The sequence below is a fragment of the Physeter macrocephalus genome, chromosome 17 (genome assembly GCF_002837175.3).
Source record: "Physeter macrocephalus isolate SW-GA chromosome 17, ASM283717v5, whole genome shotgun sequence".
NCBI lineage: Eukaryota > Metazoa > Chordata > Mammalia > Artiodactyla > Physeteridae > Physeter > Physeter macrocephalus.
In genome coordinates, this window is record NC_041230.1 from 5,110,353 (window position 1) to 5,124,977 (window position 14,625).

At 44.4% G+C, this 14,625-nt stretch overlaps 2 protein-coding genes across 2 annotated transcripts in view; both read left to right on the top strand.

The window, feature by feature from the left end:
- Nucleotides 1–5,285: 5,285 nt before the first annotated feature.
- ZNF134 (zinc finger protein 134) lies at nt 5,286–14,498 on the top strand. The gene is made up of 2 exons (XM_028477609.2): nt 5,286–5,796; nt 10,915–14,498. The coding sequence occupies exons 1-2, from the start codon at nt 5,700–5,702 to the stop codon at nt 12,162–12,164; spliced, it is 1,347 nt and encodes a 448-aa protein (XP_028333410.1). The 5' UTR covers nt 5,286–5,699; the 3' UTR covers nt 12,165–14,498.
- The window catches only part of LOC112062471 (vomeronasal type-1 receptor 1-like), a 5,243-nt gene continuing 4,098 nt past the window's right edge, over nt 13,481–14,625 (top strand). The window contains 1 exon segment of the mRNA XM_028478300.2: nt 13,481–13,511. Within this exon segment, the coding sequence (XP_028334101.1) occupies nt 13,481–13,511 (31 nt within the window).

Here is a 14,625-nt window from a genome sequence, read left to right on the forward strand (position 1 = left end):
GTGACCTACACGATCCCAAATTGAAGAGGTGGATTTAGGGAGCAAGATAGATTATTTTTTTCCCTTTTCCTCTTTTTGTGAGTGTGTATGTGTATGCTTCTGTTTGAGATTTTGTCTGTATAGCTTTGCTTTCACCATTTGTCCTAGGGTTCTGTCCATCCATGGTTTTTTTTGTTTGTTTTTGTTTTTTATTTTTTTAAATTTTTTTCTTAATAATTATTTTTTATTTTAATAACTTTATTTTATCTTAATTTATTTAATCCTCTGTCTTTCTTTCTTTCTTTCTATTTTTTCTCCCTTTTATTCTGAGCCACATGGAGGACAGTCTCTTGGTGCTCCAGCCAGGTGTCAGGGCTGTGCCACTGAGGTGGGAGAGCCAACTTCAGGACACTGGTCCACAAGAGACCTCCCAGCTCCACGTAATATCAAACGGCAAAAATCTCCCAGAGATCTCCACCTCAACACCAACACCCAGCTTCACTCAACGACCAGCAAGCTACAGTGCTGGACACCCTATGCCAAACAACTAGCAAGACAGGAACACAGCCCCATCCATTAGCAGAGAGGCTGCCTAAACTCATAATAAGGCCACAGACACCCCAAAACACCACCAGGCGTGGACCTGCTCACCAGAAAGACAAGATCCAGCCTCATCCCCCAGAACACAGGCACTAGTCCCCTCCACCAGGAAACCTACACAACCCAGTGAACCAACCTTAGCCACTGGGGACAGACACCAAAAACAACAGGAACTATGAACCTGCAGCCTGCGAAAAGGAGACCCCAAACACAGTAAGATAAGCAAAATGGAAAGACAGAAAAACAGCAGATGAAGGAGCAAGTTAAGAACCCACCAGACCTAACAAATGAAGTGGAAATAGGCAGTCTACCCTATAAAGAATTCAGAATAATGATAGTAAAGATGATCCAAAATCTTGGAAATAGAATAGAGAAAACGCAAGAAAACGGATAAGTGACCTGGAAGATACAATAGTGGAAATAACTACTGCAGAGCAGAATAAAGAAAAAAGAATGAAAAGAACTGAGGACAGTCTCAGAGACCTCTGGGACAACATTAAATGCACCAACATTCGAATTATAGGGGTCCCAGAAGAAGAAGAGAAAAAGAAAGGGACTGAGAAAATATTTGAAGAGATTATAGTTGAAAACTTCCCTAATATAGGAAAGGAAATAGTCAATCAAGTCCAGGAAGCACAGAGAGTCCCATACAGGATAAACCCAAGGATAAACACGCCAAGACACATAATAATCAAACTGTCAAAAATTAAATACAAAGAAAACATATTAAAAGCAGCAAGGGAAAAACAACAAATAACACACAAAGGAATCCCCATAAGGTTAACATCTGATCTTTCAGCAGAAATGCTACAGGCCAGAAGGGAGTTGCAGGACATATTTAAAGTGATGAAGGAAAAAAACCTACAACCAAGATTACTCTACCCGGCAAGGATCTCATTCAGATTTGATGGAGAAATTAAAACCTTTACAGACAAGCAAAAGCTGAGAGAGTTCAGCACCACCAAACCAGCTTTACAACAAATGCTAAAGGAACTTCTCTAGGCAAGAAACACAAGAGAAGGAAAAGACCTACAAGAACAACCCGAAACAATTCAGTAAATGGTAATAGGACCATACATATCGATAATTACCTTAAATGTAAATGGATTAAATGCTCCCACCAAAAGACACAGACTGGCTGAATGGATACAAAAACAAGACCCATATATATGCTGTCTACAAGAGACCCACTTCAGACCTAGGGACACATACAGACTGAAAGTGAGGGGATGGAAAAAGATATTCCATGCAAATGGAAATCAGAAGAAGGCTGGAGTAGCAATTCTCATATCAGACAAAATAGACTTTAAAGTAAAAACTATAACAAGAGACAAAGAAGGACACTATATAATGATCAAGGGATCGATCCATGAAGAAGATATAACAATTGTAAATATTTATGCACCCAACATAGGAGCACCTCAATACATAAGGCAAATACTAACAGCCATAAACGGGGAAATCGATAGTAATACAATCATAGTAGGGGACTTTAACAAAACCTATACACATTCTATTGGTAATCTTATGCAATGGCATGGTTGTAAATATCATTTTAAGCTCAAAACTTCCAAATGTATATCTCCATCCAAAAATCTAGTGATTGTCTAATGATCTACTTTGTAACCTATTCCTGGACATCTGGTAGACATCACAGACTCAACACCTTCAAACTTCTCCTCAGCTTTCATTAAAAAAATTTTTTTTAACTCTATTTATTTAGAGCAGTTTTAGGTTGACAGCAAAATTGACAGGAACGTATAGCAATTTCCCATATACCCCATGCCCCCATATATGCATAACCTCCCCCATTATCAACACGCCCCACTAGAGTGATATATTTCTTACAATTGATGAACCTAAAATGACACATTATCACCCAATGACCATGGTTTACATTAGGGTTTACCCTTGGTGTACATTTTATGTGTTTGGATAAATGTATAGTGGCACGTATCCATTGTTCTGAGCTGGTCTCAGTCTGTCAGTGAGGAATGTTTTGGTTGGACTGGCTCTTGTGGTTCTTATTTTGATTGCAAGATGCCATTCAGCAATATCCAGGAAACTGAAAAAAAATACAGGTTTATTTTTTTTTTAAACAGTTTTTTACTACATTTATTTATTTATTGTTATTATTTGGCCGTGCAGCATGTGGGATCTTAGTTCCCTGACCAGGGATCGAACCTGCGCCCCCTGCAGTGTAAGCGTGGAGTCTTAACCAATTGACTGCCAGGGAAGTCCATACAGGTTTATTATTTACAAACCTGGAAATTACATAGCACATCCGGATCCACATAGCAAGGTCGAGGGGAGAGAGAGAGTACATGGGCCTGGGGTTCTGCTTTTATTGTGGTCGAAAGTGGGGGTGTAGGGTTTCATGGCCTCACTCTTTATTGGGGAAATTAAAACATAAGAGTAGGAGTTTAAAGCACAGGAAGAGAAAATACAAGTAGCCCAAATGGTCAGTTACTGAAATCAACCAACAGCTCCTAAAGCAAAGGAGCCCCAGTGGGAAAGGCAACCTGGCTCTTTAGCTAATCACCTGGCTGGCAATGTTGTTTATTCCAGATAGCCATCTTTGAAGTGGATGCCTCTTTGATGCCTTGGCAAACAAAGTTTAAGTCAGGCATTTGCGTTACAAAAAAGAAAATAAAACAACTGTCAGGGCTTACAATGCAATCCACCATTAGAGTTTCATTCAGATGAGTTTCACTGCCCTAAAAATTCGCCACCTTTTTATCCCTCCCTCCTGCCTAAGGCCTGGTAACCACTGATATTTTTACTGTCTCCATAGGTTTGCCTTGTCCAGAATGTCAGAGTTGGAATCATACAGTATGTAGCCTTTTCAGATTGGCTTCTTTGCCTTAGTAATATGCATTTAAGTTTCCTCCATGTTTTGTCGTGGCTTGATAGCTCATTTCTTTTTAGAGCTGAATAGTATTTCCTTGTCTGTATGTACCACAGTTCATTTATCCATTCACCTCGTGGACATCTTGCTTCCAAGATGGAACATTGGCAGTTATGAATTAAGTTGCTATAAACATCCATGATGTGCAGGATTTTGTGTGGACAAACGTTTTCAATTCCTTTAGGTAAATACCAAGGAACAAAATTTCTGGATTGTATGGTAAGCCTATGTTTAGTTTTTTAAGACACTGCCAGACTGTCTTGCAAAGTGGCTGTGCCACATGCATTCCAGCCAGCAATGAATGAGAGTTCCTGTTGCTAAACATCCTTACCAGCATTTGGTGTTTTCAGTGTGTGAGCTTTCTTTTAATTCTGCTCTGGCCACAGCTTTCCCATTTTCAGTCGATGCCAACCCCATCCTTCCAGTTGCTGAGACTAAAAAATCTAGGGATCATCCTTGACTCATTCTTTTTCTCTTACCACAGAACCAGCCCCATAGGAAATCTGATTGGGTCCACTTTCAAAATATATCATGAGTCTCACCACTTTTCATCACCATGCCTGCCCCCAGCCTGATTAGCACCATCCTCTACCTGGATTTTTGCAGTGGTCATCTAACTGATTTTCTCTATCCTATGTTTGTTTTTTTGCAGTCTATTCTCAACTCTGCAGCCAACATGACCCTTTAAAACTATGAGTCAGGTAGTGTCCATCTTTGACTAAAATCCTGGAAAGACTCCTCCTTTTACTTAAAGAAAATTCAGAAGTTTTACAAGACCCTGAGGCACTTCACAGGCCTTTAGCCCATGTTCCTCTCGACCTCCTTTTTTTTGTTTCTTGAATTTTAAAAAGTATTTATTTATTTAGGCTGCGCTAGGTCTTAGTTGCAGCACGTGGGATCTTTAGTTGTGGCACATGTGTGGGATCTAGTTCCCCAGCCAGGGATGGAACCCAGGCCCCCTGCATTGGTAGCGCCGAGTCTTACACACTGGACCAGCAGGGAAGTCCCTCTGACCTCCTCTTTTTTTTTTTTTTTCCTATAAATTTACTTATTTATTTTGGCAGACTTCTCATTGTGGTAGCTTCTCTTGTTGCAGAGCATGGGCTCTAGGCACGTTGGCTTCAGTAGTTGTGGCTTGCAGGCTCTAGAGCGCAGGCTCAGTAGTTGTGGCGCTCGGGCTTAGTTGCTCCATGGCATGTGGGATCTTCCTGGACCAGGGCTCGAACTTGTGTCCCCTGAATTGGCAGGAGGATTCTTAACCACTGTGCCACCAGGGAAGTCCCTGACCTTTTTAAAACTCCCTTCCTCTCTCACCTAGTTCCATGGGCATCAGCACCTGGCTTTGCTTAGGACATGACACTGGCTGATACAGTTCTTGGATATGCACAAAAATGCCACATGACTTAATTCTTCATCATTTTTCAAGTCTTGCCTGAAGTATCCATGAGGTTATCTCATTATTATATTTAATATTACACCGTCTCATTCCCTGCTCTTCCCCGAAATCCAGCTTTTTTCCCCCAAGGCACCTATCATCATACAGCATATCATATAGTTTACTTATTTTTTCATAATTGCATCTTTGCTTCTCTCTTCCATCTGTACGTATTTTAAAAACAAGGAAATATGAGTGGACTATGAGTGGACTCAAAGTGACATTTGATGTGGTTGTGTCCATTAGGTATTGTAGCTTTGGGGAATATCTGAGAGAACATTTCTAAACATTTCTTCGATCCTTGCAGAGTACACTACACGGAAACTGGGCTCGGGTTTCTTAAGAAGAGTGAAGCTCCGCCCCGTCCTCGGAGCCGCGAGGCCCCAGCGTCCCTTGTGGTTCCACGTGAGGGCGTCAACGAGTCGCTGCGGCCGATGGCTCAATGGGAACTACATTACCCAGAAGCCCGTGCGCCGCGCAGCGGCGGTACTCTTAAGGGCATTTCCGTACGTGCGGAAGTCGTCTGGGAGGGACTTCCGGCATCTTTGCGGCGGACATTTTGTTGGCTTTTGGTCGACCCGTCAGAGCATAACGTTGGGAGCTGTGGTTCGATTCAGAGGTGACGGAAAGTGAGAAGGCGCGAGTGGCTACCCTGTCCTCGATGCAGAGTGGCTTGGTGGTGGTAACGCTCGCGAGAATTCCGCCGCCTGGCCGAGCGACGGCTATGCCCGGTTTCCGACCTGGGATCCCTCCCGAATCTGTGTGGTCCAGACTGTGATGGCGGCGGCCTTGGGGACGGACCCGCTTAGGTGGGTGCTGCGTTCCCCGGATCTTGACGCGTCCCGCCCCCCACCTTCGAATCGTAGGACCCCGAGTGAGTGGTGCCTATTGAGGCTCTTGTGGCCCAGACTCCAGGGCGTTTGCGGATGGAGCCGCCATTTCTAATAGCCAGTGTGGTGAGACGTTTAAGAGTCGTACCCCGCCGAGCTACTAGCAGGAGCAAAGACTTGGGGTTGTCACTGAGTCGGGAACTTTCGGGAGACTGGGGTGCTCACATCTTCAGGGAGCAGAGAGTGTGAGTAGTAGTCATGCCTGGAACGTCAGGGTGAGGCGAGTGCTTTCATTAGGAGGACGTTGGGAGCCGTGGAGGGACATGACGTGATCAGGGATTTTTTAAAGTATTCCCAAAGCGCAGGGGAAAACAAACTAGGGTGGGGTGGACATGATGAGGATGGAGGCAGGGAGACCGGTGAGGAGGCCACAAACTCCAGGAACGTTGTGGTGGTGGCTGTACCAGAACAGTGGCAGGGGAGGGATTGGGACTGGATAAATCATTAAATTCTGGAGAGATTTTAAAGATAGAACCAACAGAATTTTCTGGTGCATTAGATACGGCTATGAGTGAGAAAGGGATGTGAAGGACCACCCAAGTTTTGTTTTGTTTTTCCCCTGAACATCTGAAAGAATGGAAATGGGTAAGTTGGACGAGGGACGCACCTTTCAGGGGGAATAGGAGTTGGACTTAGGACATGGTAAATCCATAGTGTTTCACAATAGAGGTGTCACATGGGCATTTGGATATGCTGGTCTGGAGTTCTGCAGAGCAAGCTGGGCTGGAGACCTCTGAGGAGTGAGGTCTTATCAAAGCCTGGAGATGAGATTTAGGGGGAGAATGTTAAGGTTGTTATTTTATGTGGTCCCTGGGGTGAAAGAGTACAGGGAAAAGGGGTGGACGTCCCTGAGATTTCCTCCAGAAAGGAGAGGTCCTGGAATATGAAAGGGTTGTGGCTGGTGTTAGCAGGAGGAGAGGGCTGTAGGGTATTAGGAACCTTACCTGAGATGGAGAGCAAGGTGTAAGGTGCTATAAACTTGCCACTCTGTGGACTCAGTATGCACCCTCTGTGGAGCCGAGGAAAAGTCAGCCAGGCTAGTGGAGTAGCCCCACCCCAATCCAGGGCACTGTTACATCAGTTCCCTGACTCCTCAGTTGAGGAGAGATGATGAACACCTCTAATGAAGGGCCACCAGCATGCTCACCTTCAGAGGAATACATACCAGGTAGGCTGGTTTGGTGAAAAGATCTAGTGTATACCTGGCAAGTATACATTAGCAGGCAGTTAAAAATTAAAAAAGTTTAGGTATGATAAATTTATACCACTGCTTAATTGATTGAAAAACTTGTCTCTAAGTATTTGATTACAATGAGAAGTCTTAAATATCAAGTTTCATTAAAGACTTAAGGACAAACCCAGAACTTAAAAGAACCTATTACGTACTTCATTCGAACCAAAAACATTTGCAAAACTGTTAAGCATGTGGACGGTAAAAGTTAATTCAAAGGTACTTGACGCGTAATAACACATCTGATACAAACAGCCCTATTAGGTGGATACCACCATTATCCCTGCTCTGTACGTGAGAACACAGAGAAATCTTGGATCATGGTCACATAGCTGGTAGGAGGCAGCACTAAGGTCTGAGTATCTTAAGTTAGACAATCTGAAATCATCCTCACCAAAGGGCAGGGTGGGGGTGAGAGGAACAGTTCAGTCTTTGAAATCCCACAGTGGTAACCTGCCACTCCCAGCTCCCTCTTCCTGCCAGATTGCTGTGGTGGCAGAAGCGATTAAAATCCCTGCATAGGTGAGTGCAAAGTGTGCAGGTCCTCAGTCAGCCTAGCCTACCTCTCCATGATCTTGGCAACCCATCATGGCAGATAATGGTGTCTTGGGAATCTTAACCTACCCTTCTGCCTGCCATTGGGTTTGGGGATCCTGGTGTCACCAAAGGCCTTGTGCCCTGCAAACTATTCTGGAATTATATGGAAGGGTTTCCATTTCCAGCAAGCAATGGGAAGAAGTATGGAACAGTGCCCATGGGAACCAGCATATGCAGATACATCACTTGAGACTGAACTGGTCTTGTTCAGGGAACTTTATTTCTCCATTATGTCTAGTGATCAGAGAGCAGGGGACAGGTTTCAGCTCTGAAATGGCAGCCTGTGCAGCTGGGCTTCTGTTCTGAAAGTGGTGGGACCCATGGAAAGTTTGGACCAGAGAAGGGAGTGATCTTATTCTGGTCAGGGTTTCTCTGGCTGCACAGTGAAGACTATGGGGGTAGTAAAGAGGACTGCTGATGATGGCTGGGCCAGAGTGGTGGCTACGGGGGTAAGAGAAAAGTGCTTGGATTGTGGTGGGGTTTGTTTTTATTTTTAAAGTAGGACCAACCAGATTTTCTGATGTGGAGCATGAGAGAAAGACCGGGAAGAGTCAGAGATGACCCCACAGTTTTTTGCCTGAGAAGACATAAGGAAGAAAAAATTCTCAATTGAAATAGTGAAGTTGGTGGTGAGAGTAACTTTCAGAGGTTAATATCCAGAGTTAGGTTTTGATCATGTTGAATCTGCAGTGGTCCAAAGACATCTGAGTTGATGTATCAAGTGGACAGCTGGACACATGGATATGGAGTTCAGAGGAGGGATTCAAGTTGGAGACATCCACAAGGTGACAGCCAGTATGTGATTAGGGTAGAGCTGTGTATCAGATGTAGAGAGAGAACCTTTATGTCATGGTGGCAGTGCCTTTGGGGGTCTGGAAAGGAAGTGGGCACAGTGGAATGGAAGTAAGAATTACCTTAGAGGCAAGAAAAGGGAGGTTAGTATCCATGGTGAGCAGGGAAAATAGGATCTGGCAGTTGATGAAAGGGAGAAAGTAGACATGAGATGAATGCTGAGGTAAAGCAGTAATAGAGATGACATGAAAGACCAAAGCTGGTGCTTATTCCCCTCTCCATATGCTTTTCAGGTTTTGTGGTGACCTTTGGTGGGGACTGGGGAGTTTTAGTCAAGCTGGTAGGTTAGTTCAGAGCTAAATAGGGTCAGCTGCAGAGTCACTATGCTTGGGGTAGAAGGCCAGTGGGTATGGGCTTTGAATGAGAGTTTAGTGGTAAGTGTTAAGCCTGTGACTGATGAGGGTATAGTATCCCCAGCATGCAGTAGCAAGGTGGAAAAGCTCTGGCTTTATCTGATAATCTGCGCGTGCTTCTGAATTGCTGAAGTTTAATCAAGGAAGAAATTAAAAGCTGAGTTTGGAAATATCTATGGCAGTGGAGGCCACTGACTGGGGCTGGATGTAATCCTGGATGCATTAACGAAGCATTCTCCGGATGCCATGTGCAGGTTTACATCTGGGAGGTACCTACTTTGGGATCCTCCTTAGATAACGAGGGAGGTGTGGTCTAAAGAGTGATGTGTCCAGGGAGATGGAATCTGAATTCATGGCCTGGGGGCTCAGGTACTGAGGACTTTAAGGGGAACAGGGAGCTCAAATTTGTGTATGAGAGGCATAATCTCTGGATCCCATGGGAACTAGCTGGCTGGAGAAGGGTTGGTTCCTGCCTGCCAGGCCCAGACTATACAATGTCTACCTGTCCACTTGCTTGTTGTTCTAGGTTGGGTGAAATGATTAATGGAAAATGAGGAAAGAGGAGGCATCAATTACACCAGGGCCTGCTGTCTTGTTTTGAGTTGGGGAGCTGGGGAGGAATGTGAAAGTGTGGTGGATACACTGGGAATCCTGGGAAGAGAGGCTGCCTTTGTGCTGTTGTCCTGTTCATGTAGGATCATGTGACTTTTGAGGGTGTGTTTGTGTATTTTTCCTGGGAGCAATGGGGACCTCTTGATAAAGCTCAGAGACTCTCATATCACAATTCAGTGCCTTCTGTGCTTTGCTTTTACGGTTTTCCTGGGTAAGGCCCTGCATATCCCAGTTTTCTGGGCTATGTCCTGCTCTTCCCGTTTTTCCCCTAGAAGTTGCGATTTCCTTCCTATAGCTGGACTGTGGGCACTCCCTCACATACATCCTCTGGGTGCCAGGTCTTGGTTGGGTATGCTCCCTATGCTTCCCGACTTCTGTTGCCCCAAAATTGCCAGGAAGGATTTGAAGGTCAAGAGTCTTATCGTCAGCCCAGTGGATACTACCCTGCCTGGCCCCTTCCTGGGTGGATGGCTCTGTCTACACTCATGATGCCTTTTTGCTCCAGATTATGTTCCCTTTCTTTAATTGACATTCCCTTGGGCCTATCTCTGTCATGAATTACAGTTATGGTCACTGCTTGTGGGGCCCACTGGATTGTTCCTTTAAGGTTTTCATTTTGTATTTAATCTCTCCTGGGTGGGCTACCCTGGGCCATTGCTTTCCTATTCGCTTGCCCTGTCTTTCCTGTGTGACTTGTATCTTCTAGATCCTCTGTGGTTGCCGAACTGTAGCAGGGGAAAGATGAGTGCCTGATTAAGAGGTCCTGACTAGCCAAAGCAAAAGACATGGACAGGCCCTGGTGAGTGGGAGCCTGGGCAGGATATAACTTCAAGGATGGGTTCAAATAGCACCAGAAGCCTGTCCTATGCCCACTGCTGTTTGGTGCCCAGGCTATACGCCATACCTTATTTCTCTTTTCCTCCCCATTCTGGATTCTTTACATACTTGTCACTTCTATTTGGGTCTGTGACCCAGGGCTGCCCACCCCACTCATCAGTGCTTTCTACTGCTCCCTCTGTGGTGTTCTCATCTGTTGGACAGTGCTAATGTGTCATGAAACATAAACATGTCCTTAGTTTTTGAATACCAGTTACTCATTTTAAATCATGTTTTCTGGGCCTGGACATAACATTTCTGGATAGTACTCACTTGTCACTAATAGTCAAGGCCCTTCTAAAAGTCATTTACAAGGTGGGAGTTGGAGATCTTGCCTGCCTCTTCTCCCTGAGCTACACCCCATCCTGTGTCTTTGTTGTAAGGCCTTCCCCATTCTGTGACCCACGGAGTCCAGTATTGCACAGCAGCCCTTTCTTTAACTTAATCCCAAAGCTGTTGTCCTGCCAGCAACCCTGTGGACTCAATCCTGGGTATGCTAGATGCTAGATACACATTTGTGATGGGATTGCCCACTCCCACTGAAGTCAGCATGCTGTTCAGCAGCATTTTTCTGCTTTCAGGTTGTTGTTGGCATGGAGTGGAGAATGAGAATGAAGAGGCACCTTCTGAGCAGAGTGTTTCTGTAGCAGTGTCACATGTTCATACTTTCAAGGCAGATTCATCGACCCAGATGGCTCACTCTTGTGACTTATGTGGCCCAATCTTGAAAGATATTTTGTACCTGGATGAACACCAAGAAACACACCATGGACTGAAACCTTACACATGTGGGGCCTGTGGGAGACAATTCTGCTTCACTGCAAACTTTGACCAGCACCAGAAGCTGTACAATGTAGAGAAACTCTTAAGAGGAGACAAAGGCAAGACCCCATTTGTGAAGAACTGTAGGGCTTGTGAAGAACCTTACCTGTCAGAGAAGCCCTTTGCATGTGAGGAGGAGCAGAAGAACTTCCAGACCAGTTTGGGCAGTCACCAGCAAAAGGCCACCCCCAACAAGAGGAAAACAAGGAGCACTGAGAGCGGGGAGGCCTATCACATTGGACAAATGCATTACAAGTGCAGCGAATGTGGGAAAGCTTTCAGTCGCAAAGATACGCTTGTCCAGCACCAGAGAATCCATACTGGAGAAAAGCCTTATGAGTGCAGTGAATGTGGGAAAGCATTCAGCCGCAAAGCCACACTTGTCCAGCACCAGAGAATCCACACAGGAGAAAGGCCTTATGAGTGCAGTGAATGTGGAAAAGCCTTTAGCCGCAAGGACAACCTTACTCAGCACAAAAGAATTCACACTGGAGAAATGCCTTATAAGTGTGGCGAATGTGGCAAATACTTCAGTCATCACTCCAACCTAATTGTACACCAGAGAGTTCACAATGGAGCAAGGCCTTTTAAGTGCCACGATTGTGGGAAAGTCTTCAGACACAAATCCACACTTGTTCAGCATGAGAGTATCCACACTGGAGAAAATCCTTATGTTTGCAGTGAATGTGGGAAATCCTTTGGCCACAAGTACACCCTCATTAAACACCAGAGAATTCATACTGAGGCAAGGCCTTTTGAGTGCATTGAATGTGGGAAATTCTTTAGTCGAAGCTCTGACTTTATTGCACACCAGAGAGTTCACACAGGTGAAAGGCCTTTTGTGTGCAGCAAATGTGGGAAAGATTTCATCAGAACCTCCCACCTTGTTCGGCACCAAAAAGTTCACACTGGAGAAAGGCCATATGAATGCAATGAATGTGGGAAATCGTATAGCTTAAGCTCCCATCTCATTAGGCACCAGAAAGTTCACACTGCTGGAAGGCTTTAGGAGTGCTTCCCACACAACAGAACTCACGGCGAGGAGCTCTGTAACTGCCTTTAGAGAGGGAGACATCAATCATGTGTCAAACCACATATATCTGGACATTAATACTGTGGAGTATTTTATGAATGCCAGGCGCAGGGGAAGCTTTCAGGGGCTATGTTGCACTTTCAGACCTGCTCAGGTTCCTTGCCATATTTGTTAGTGTCAGTGCCTGTGGCTGAAACCATCTCAACTCTACCAGCTTAATTACCTTAATATTCTTACGGGAGGCAGAACTTCATACTCTCTTCAATCCCTGGAGAAAATTGTAAGAAACCTGAATTAAATGGTGGTCCTCATTTGCTCCCCTCTGACCGGAAAAGGTGTGGACATGATCCACCTTTAGCCAAGAGGACATGAGCTGTGTTCTGGTAGCAGAAAAGGTTTACTTTATTCATGGACATTGTTGGTCTCATGTGATACTTGTGATGAATTTTTCCAGCCTCCAAGTCACCCAGCTGGATAACTACTTGCCTCATGTTGCTCTGGTTTGTGTGGTAATAAATACCTTATTATTTAAGCCACCTTTAATCTCGGAGGTTCTTTTTAGTGGCTGGAGTGGTTTAGAAATTAGAAACCATTAGACTGCCAAACTGAAGAGGTAAACTGTTTGTGGTGGGCTCTCAACTGTGTGCCTCAAATGGAACAGCAGCTTGGCAGAGAACAGTTCTCAGTCCAGTCTTGGTGTTAATTTCCATTGCTGACAGAAGGGTGAGAATTCAGGGCTTTGTAGGCCTGATTTTGTCTGGATTTCAGAGTTATTAGAGGGTCCAGACATCACCTTGAGGAGGGTGGTGTTGTAACAACCTACAACATGTTTGGGAGCAGCATGGCTTCAGTGTTGTTTTCACAGTATATCCCACATTCCCTGGCACTGTTGAGGGGCAGCTGTTCCTCAGGACCTGCCAAGTGCCATATGCCTTGAAGGCCAGAATCTGGTACAGGAGTCACTGGCTGTAAGACTTACTGTGTCCAGGGAGGAAACAAAATTGATACAGAAACACTGGGTGTGAATAATTGGGATTGGAGAGACTGCTGCAGATGAGAATGGGTGTGCCCATGCTAAAAACACATCCATAAACATTCAAGTCACTGTCGCTGGATGAGATCATGTATAGAGATGGTCGTGCTCTCTGGGGCTGTCTCATTCTTACAACCAGGGTCAGTGGCAGAGCAAAGAATGTAGTTTTCCTCAATTTCTGTGCCTCCTTGGGCTCTTCAGCTGATGTCTTTGCTGCATGGGCAGGAACCCTGGGACTGAGAATAGAACTATAGTCAACATGCAGTATACTGCACACACTGTACAGTTTGGTAAGCCTTAATATATGTATACACATTTGAAATCGTCTAGTCATGATATTGGATATATCCATCACCCTTTCTCTGTGCCTTTCCTAATATTTTCCCTACCATCCCTAGGCAACCATTGATTGACTTTCAGTATAGATAAATTTGCCTTTTCTAGAATTCTATTTAAGTGGAACCTTAAAAGTTTATTTTTGTCTGCTGTCTTGCAGCCTGATTATTTTGAGAATCATCCATAGCTCATTTTATTGCTGAGTAATGTTCTGTATGGATATACCACACCATATCAATTTATCTTAAATGATATTTGGAGGTTCCCCCCCCACATATTAAAATAAAGCTGCTGCAAATATTCATGTGCAAGTCTTTTTATGGACATTTAGCTGAGGACATTTCTAAAAAGTTTTGAAAGTTGTGGCCTCGTTTCTTCTTACTGATTATAGTAAAATGGGATAGGGAAAAGTAAATATAGGGAAGACTTGAAAAACAGAAAAGACCCAAGATTTGATGGTTTGGGAAATTCTCAGCAAATTTTTTTTTTTTAAGACATTGCTTCTTCTTTTTTTTTTTTTTAAATTTATTTTTGGCTGCCTTGGGTCTTCGTTGCTGCACGCGGGCTTTCTCTAGTTCAGGCGACTGGGGGCTACTCTTCATTGCAGTGTGCAGTCTTCTTACTGCGATGGCTTCTCTTGTGGAGCATGGGCTCTAGGCACATGGGCTTCAGTATTTGTGGCACGTGGGCTCGAGTTGTGGCTCATGTGCTCTAAGCCCATGCGCCACAACTATTGAGCCCATGTGCCACAACTACTGAGCCCATGTGCCACAACTACTGAAGCCTGTGCACCTAGAGCCTGTGCTCCACAAGAGAAGCCAGGACAATGAGAAGCCCGTGCACTGCAACAAAGAGTAGACCCCACTCACTCCAACTAGAGAAAGCCTATGCACAGCAACGAAGACCCAACACAGCCATCCATAAATAAATAGATAAATAAATAAACCATGCCCTTTGATTTAAAAAAAAGTAAAAAATTTAAAAACCAAAGTAGGCAAAAGGAAAGAAAGAATAAAGAGCAGAAATTAATAAAATAGGTAATAGAAAATAGAGAAAAATCAGTGAACT